Source organism: Galeopterus variegatus, unplaced genomic scaffold (genome assembly GCF_000696425.1).
Source record: "Galeopterus variegatus unplaced genomic scaffold, G_variegatus-3.0.2 Scaffold3578, whole genome shotgun sequence".
Lineage (NCBI taxonomy): Eukaryota > Metazoa > Chordata > Mammalia > Dermoptera > Cynocephalidae > Galeopterus > Galeopterus variegatus.
In genome coordinates this window covers 160,647-168,228 of record NW_007729689.1, presented here as the reverse complement: position 1 = coordinate 168,228, position 7,582 = coordinate 160,647, and the positions used below count along the sequence as shown (strand labels likewise).

Genomic DNA, 7,582 nt, shown 5'->3' with positions numbered 1-7,582 from the left:
AAAGGTTTGGATCCCCATACGGCCCTGCCACCAAAAAAAAAAAAAAAAAGAAAGAAACTAAAATATATAGTAAAGTAACTAAAATATTGGGAGTAACATCCACCTCCTTTTGGAAGAACAGAGAAAGCAAGATTTTCTAAGAAAAGGAAAAGGATATGAAAAGATAAAAGAGGCTGGCAGGTGAATTTATAAATAATTTCCTTTTTGCCTTATCTCCTATTATAGTTCATATTCTTGGTGATCCTATGACCAAAAAAAAAGGATGAGCTGAAAAGCTGTAAATTAGGTTTGCACCTCTCCTATTTTTGGTAAACTTTTTTCAAGCCTCCTCTTATGATGGCTTACCTACACCGTTGATTTTGCTTTAGTATTTATTAGCTTTATTCTCAAAGCGTGATCTTTTACCTTCTTAGGTATTAAGTAAGTTTTTGGAACTTAAAGACTATACCTTTCTAATGCATCTTTGGTTTTTTTTAATCGCTATTGGGTTTTTTTTTGTCACTATTACCTAATAGTGCTTTAATAAAGTAGCCAGCGGTTAGTTCTCAGCCATGAAATCAGAAGGGAAATAAATGGTCAACCCAAAAACTCTAATTTCAAGCCAATTTTCTATTGTTTGTGAAAACATTGTTCCATTTTTAAAAACCTATCTATGCCTTAACGTTTATTATTTTTGTTTTCATTTTCTTCCTTTTTTTTTTTTCTTTGGCAGCTGGCTTCCAATTTTCTATTGTTTGTGAAAATATTGTTCCATTTTTAAAAACCTATCTATGTCTTAACGTTTATTATTTTTGTTTTCATTTTCTTCCTTTTTTTTTTTTCTTTGGCAGCTGGCTGGTAAGGGGATCTGAACCCTTGGACCTGGTGTTAATATTGCATTCTAGCCAACTAAGCTAACAGGCCAGCCCTTAATGTTTATTTAAGCAATGAAAACAATAAATTAATTAATTAAACAATGACAAGATAGTGATAGTATTATTTGTAGTAACAAGTAACCAAAGCAGAAATAGAAACAAATAAATCGTAGTACCTCTGTAATCTGTGATATTACACAGTAATTAAAATGAATGAGTCGGGTCTAAATATACTGATGTGGAAGGATATCTATGATATATTAAACAGAAAAAACAAGTTGCAGAACAAAATGTACATTATAATCCTACATTTGGATAGGGAAAAATGTTATATAGTATCTGTATTATTTATGTCATGTGTATGCCTGAAAGTGTCTGGAAAGGTAACATCAAAGTTAACAGTGGTTGTCTCTTTTAACTATATGTTATCATATCTTGTTTTAATATTTTACCAATAGCTTTTTTTTTTTTAAGTGAACGAAGTCACAATGAAGATTTGAGTTAGGAAGAACCAAAAATCTTAAACCTCTCCTGTTCAACTACCCGAATTTCCCTCTTCCCCATGTCAGAAATGTTTTGATAGAGAATATTCAGGAAAGGAACCATCTCAACCTGGGCTAATGCATTTAAGGAAAACAGATAATTTTGTTTTTTGTTTTTTAAAGATGACCGGTAAGGGGATCTTAACCTTTTTTCCCTCCTCTTTTAACTCCTTCTACCTTCTGTAGTCCCCCCTTTCCCTCATCTGCTCTTCACTTAGCTTCTTTACAAACCTAAAAGTCTCTCCTTGTCCCTTCTCTGCTCCAAATCTTCCAGATGTGGCAAGATCTCTTCTTTAACTGCAAATAACCACAAATGTTACTGTTTCAATGAAATGACACACGTAAGTAAGGAGGAGGATGTAAGTTTGTTCAAGTGTAGGGCCTGGCAGGATTTGCTAACCTTTCTTTTACTCTTTTCTAAGATAGCAGTCTCCCCAGTTAATTTCTTCCCCACATCAAAAAATGTTAACAAAGACTCATATTTAGTCGAATTTTTACTCATTGAAAAACACTAGGTGAAATCAGGACAGAGACAAATAAAGGTAAAATAGATGTTTTATTAAACCAGCCAAACTGGGGCAGATATTATCATGATGTAGCAAAATACAAAACTTCCTTCTACAAATATTAGAGTAAGGAAATTAGAGGTTGTAGTAAAACAGAGACAAAAGGAGTGGAGGAAATCAACATTATAAGTTCAACCCTTCACCTGAACAATTGAGTTAAAATTTTAAGTAAAGCCCCCCCATTCCAGAAAATAGTAATAACCCTTTCATATCACACATGTCTGTACTTTATGCTTTCTACTTGAGGTTGGATTAGATTCCAGTCATACCTCACCCCCCAAATTGACAGAATTGGCACAAGAACCAGGATACCAAGACAGAGGGACACAGCTCTAAAATCAGGAAGGTCCTATGAGGAAGGGTGGGTTCCAGCCACTGCCCAGACTGAAGCTGAATAACAGACCCATCTTCACACATCCTCAGGCTGCATGTTCATGTAGTAATTTAAAAATAAATCCATGGTTTGCGTGTTACTAAAATACTTAGTGGTTTGCTGTATTACACTATGGCTTTCCCCAGCGGTTTGCATGGTGGACTCCACATCACTGGCATAATTTTGCTGGAACTGCGTACAGGGTTGCAGACATTCTTCTCCACAGTTATGAAACGGGTTGTTCCAGGCCTGATTGTTCCAGGCTTGGGTGCACCAGGTCTGACTGTTCCAGGAATGGTTGCTCCAAGACTGGCTGTTCCAGGTTTGGTTGCTCCAAGCTGGATTATTCCAGGGCTGATTGCTCCACAGAGGAAAGTTTCCAGATGTGTTCACCAGGCATCCCTGGTGATAGGAAGAGTAGAGGCTTGGGTATTCTGTAGGTGCTGAGCCCTTCTGAAAGAGAATGGTGGAAAGGGTACAAGGAAGATCAAAACTGTCTGTTGTTGGAGTGCTGGCTTCAGGGATGAACAAAACTGAAAGGTCATTGAAAGGAAAGAGCGGGAAAAAAAAATAAAGTTTCCCATTACCTGAGCCGCACTGTTGCTGTTCTTTGGCCAGTTGGTTTTCTGCCACCTCTTACATTTCATTCTCTGGTTCTGGAACCAGGTCTTAACCTGGAGGAAAAGTGACAGGAATTATAAAATACTAGCATCTAGGACCAAAATGTGGATTTTTTAGTGTCCTTATTAAAATCTTGAACCAATATTCTATGAATGAATTTCCAAGCCCCTCAAATTAGTTATCTGGGTTTTTTGTTGTTGTTGTTGTTGTTGTTGTTGTTGAATAAATCTAGCCAGTTACATAAGACCCACTGCAAATCTACTAACCAGGAAGATCATATTTAAATGTCTACTGATCTCGCTTTTTTACACTTACCCACTCCATTAGTCACAGATAAAGGTAGCCTCTCTGCAATAATATCCCCCCCCCCATAAGCACATTTATATTTCATGTAATAATGGTGGCATTTCAATTCAGGAATTATGAAATATACCACTAGGACAAGAACTATTTAAGAAAAAATTATCTTCCAGCACACAATAAACTAAAATTTCCAGATGGTTTGTAAACATTTCAGTTAGAAATGAGATCACAGAAGAATCAGTGTGCACATATATAAAAGCATGGAATAGGGAACAACTTTCTAAGTATGGCACCAGAGATAGAAAACCATGAAATATTTGATTGAATAAAAATCTTCCAGATTTCTACAAGCATCATAAAACCAAAATTACCCATTACTGGTCTAGGGCTGAGGAGCTTTTACAAATTCATTTGTAAGAAGTGAACAAGTAGATAGAAAATAAATGCTCAAAGAGGATAAGGTAAATGACAAAAGAAAATGGTCAATAAATATGTAAAAAAGTTGACCGTATCAATAAGCAAAGGCACACGGATAAAAAAAGAAGATGGATTTTTACTTTAATGAAGACCAGTGTTGGTTAGGGATTCTTCTAACCTGGAAGGCAGAGTTGTGTGCCTCCCCGCTTTGATTCAGGAATAATTGGAAACACATTCACAATTTTGGTTTGTGCAACAAAGGAAAGTGGTTAATGAATTATGACCCATTTGCATAATAGAATATCTAATGAAAGAAAGAAGTGGTGAAAAACAAGTCACAAAAAGATTCTATTTTCATTTTTAAATTATTTGTAGGGGGGTGCACAGACACCCGGATTACACAGAGGTGCATCTACAGAGATGTTAGCCGTATTCATCTGCAAATTAGTCTTATTTTATCTCATTTCAAAGACGACAACAAAACGACCTACCTGTTTGTAGCTAAGGTTGAGGACGCTGGAAAGCTCTTGCATCTGCTGGAGACTGAGGTATTTCTGTCTCTGGAATCTATCATTGAGAACACACAGCTGGGTGGGAGAGAACACGGTCCTGGTCTTCTGTTTCTTTACCTTCTCTTCCTTTTTCACTGTGCTCTTCTCTGCAGAAGCAGGCAGTTTTACTTTGGGACTGGTAGAAGAATCGGGGCTGTCCTGAATAAGCACATCCGTGGAAGAAGGAAGCGGAGAGACTGTTGGGAACAAATAAAATGACACTTTTCTCTAAAACTTTTCATATATCAAAACATTTAATTAAAAAAAATTACAGTCTACAATGCACTTTTATAATCCGCACAACCCCAGACCTAGGTAGTAAGTAACATCTTAATTCTTTTAGTTTTTTTTTTTTTTTTTTTGGCAGCTGGGGATCCTATAAAACCAGCAACTTACTGCCAGCTCTAAATGCCAAGATTAGCAGGAAATATGGATTTTGACAGACTTCTGTTTCAACCCAGGTTTTGCCTTTACTAGCTCTTTGACCTCACCTCTAAAATCATTCCTTCATCAATTAAAATGAAGTAACAGATTAAAATTGCCTAGCACAGGACCTGGCTTTGTAACTATTGACTTTGTAACTAAAAATCTTCAGTATTACCTGGATTTTAGTAGCCCCTTAAATACTCATTTGCACTGGGGTGTTTCCAGTGTTCAAATCCAATTCTATCTTGTAGTCATGGAATAAATAGGCTCTAAAACAGCAAAAGTCACAATTTCCTGTTTTTTGCAAGTAGATTTAAGAAGGAAAAAAATGTCCTCTAATGATTAGAAGCGGGGCATGTCCTAAACCTTAGCTATGGCTACAAATGTGCACTTGATCTGCTAAAGGAGGACACACCTATTTGCTCCTTTCCAAGTGCTTCCCCACAACCCAGCACTTTTATTTTTAACATTTGAGATCATGGAGGCAAGGACATTAACATAAAGGTTAGAAAATGGTACAATTACCACCTAACGCTTGTGCTTGCTCCGGCAGCACACACTAAAGACGGAATGACACGGAAAAAAATGGCCTGGCCCCGTGCAAGGACCACACGCAAATTCCTGAAGCGCACCCACTCCCAATGTACTAAAACTTCAAGAAGTTTTTAAAAATTGAATGCTGGAATATAACAGTATTCCTTTTTCCACAGCTTATTTTTTGCTGTCATAGTCATAATGTACATACAGTTTTTAAGCTATTTTATATCATGTTAAAAACAGCATTCTTGGGTAAAAGTTGGTTGTTTTTCTTCTTAACAACTACTGATGAATAGATTCCCCCAAAATTGTTACCGACTCTGCAGTATTCCTCACACTCTGAAGCTACCACTTACAAGCACGAGTATAGCTTAGGTTTCGAACCCAAACGGGATTTCAGATCCCAACTCAACCTTACTGGCCAGTCGCCAAAAAGAAAAAAAAAGGTCCAAACTCTAGCCACTTTCCGTTTGACTTGCAACACACTAAACTTTCTGGAATTATTTTTAACATAAATTGGATCGATACTACCTTGGGATTTAGGAGAAGTGAGCATAGCAGGTACCCACAAACTCAGAGCTGCTCAGTAATACCCATATACCCAAATGGCAGGAGAAGAGCCAACCACTATATATATAGGTATATATATATATTATGCACTTGTATAATGTATATATAATGTATATATTAATTACATAAATCTCACCTTGATTTGCCATGCCGTTTTGACAAATGTGGATTATGCACTTGTATAATGTATACGTAATGTATATATTAATTACATAAATCTCACCTTGATTTGCCATGCCGTTTTGACAAATGTGGTGCTAACCCCACTTAAAGTTGAGATACTAGGTCTTCTGGTTAATCAGCAATACGATCTATTGTAACTGCGTGCCCAGCACTATGTTACTTGAGATCTGTGCATCACCTTATTCAATTACCACATTTGTGTCTTCACTGTGCCTAAGCCCAGCGGTTCTCAAATGTACATACAGTACAGAGTCAAATTGCTGAATTCCGTGTCCCTCATCTCAGTCTACACTCCTGAGACTGGGACACAGATGAAAGGGCATGTGCCACCAAGTTACAATTTAAAGAGGGGTGTGCAGAAGACTGGTAAGATAATGGCACCCACTTATATTAATGGACTATAATTGCTCAAGAGAGAAATGACTCCTTAACCCACTTTCCTTCTCTCTTTCCTGTAAGGAACTTGGTCTCTCAAGGATTAAGTTTTTTCTTACCAGTCTCTGCATGTGGCATCTCAGCAGAAGACATCTGCAGGGGTGGATACTTTTCTTCAGGCCCACAGATCACAGGCGTTGGTGAAGAATCTCTAGAATCTGATGCTTCGGGGCAAGGTTGGCTTTGGGGGCAAGGTGGATCCACATTCATGTTGAAGGGAGGGGAAAAATCAAAGAGCTCGACCGTAAAAGAAGGTTAAGCCTTTAAGACAAATATCTAGGTGGAGGATCTTAGAGAAATACGATCTCCAGACGTAAAACCATCAAAACCCAGGATGAAATGAGTGGCCTCCGCAGCTAACAGGAGGTAGCAGGCCCGATCCAGCAAAACATTGACTCTGGAGTCTATATTTATAAGGAAAGCGCTATCACCCCTAGACCCGCCCTCCTGGCAGCCCCCACGCCCCCCACGCCCTTGTGAATTCTCAGTTAATCCCGTCTGCCAGTCTCACCAAGGCCATTGTAATGCAAAAGTGGCTGCGAGTAACCCAGACGAGGTGGGGAACTGGAAAACTGGCTCAGCCCAACCTGGAGACAATATAACCCAGCAATTAAACGCTTCTAGGTGTTTTTGGTCGCTGGCGGGTACCGGGACCCACACTTCTAGGTTTACTACGTTTCCACCTTTTAAATCAAGGATGCACCTCAGTTTCCTGGGGCTACCTCAGGTTGTGGAAATGCCCACTAAGACAATTTCTCCATCTGAACTCCTTAGGATCTCAAAATCTGGCTAGTTTTAGCAGAAACTTCACCAGCTCGATGTTCCTCTTTCGCTCCTTCTAAGGTCACAAACATACATGGCATGTTGCTAAGGCATTAATTAGTTGATGTTAAAACTGGTTCTTGTTTTCAACTCCCACCTTAGTTCCTCTTGTTTTTTAGCTTTCGGAAAGACAGCAAAATCCACCAGCACTTGGTTTTTAACAAAGGCCAGAGGACAGGAGCAGCACGACCTGCCGACCTAAGACACATTGGTGCCCTGTTAGTAATTCCACATCTATCAGTACTGTAGAGACTTTTCTTTTCTTTTCTTTTTTTTACTGTGGAAGATTTTTGAATTAGCGTTTATATACAAGTTACTGGATAGAAGCTTCTTTAACCCAGTGAACAACATGATAGAATGAAAACATCACCTTCTTATTTCA

At 38.2% G+C, this 7,582-nt stretch overlaps 1 protein-coding gene across 2 annotated transcripts; it reads right to left on the bottom strand.

Moving 5' to 3' along the window:
* Nucleotides 1–1,951: 1,951 nt before the first annotated feature.
* Nucleotides 1,952–6,588, bottom strand: NANOG (Nanog homeobox). 2 transcript variants are annotated; one of them, XM_008585454.1, is made up of 4 exons: nucleotides 6,438–6,588; nucleotides 4,168–4,424; nucleotides 2,923–3,009; nucleotides 1,952–2,788 (listed from the first exon to the last, which is right to left on the bottom strand). In XM_008585454.1, the coding sequence occupies exons 1-4, from the start codon at nucleotides 6,586–6,588 to the stop codon at nucleotides 2,372–2,374; spliced, it is 912 nt and encodes a 303-aa protein (XP_008583676.1). In that variant the 3' UTR covers nucleotides 1,952–2,371. The 2 variants fall into 2 exon arrangements, with proteins under 2 accessions (XP_008583676.1, XP_008583677.1); XM_008585455.1 differs by having other exon boundaries at nucleotides 1,952–2,737.
* Between the last annotated feature and the right edge of the window lie 994 nt (nucleotides 6,589–7,582).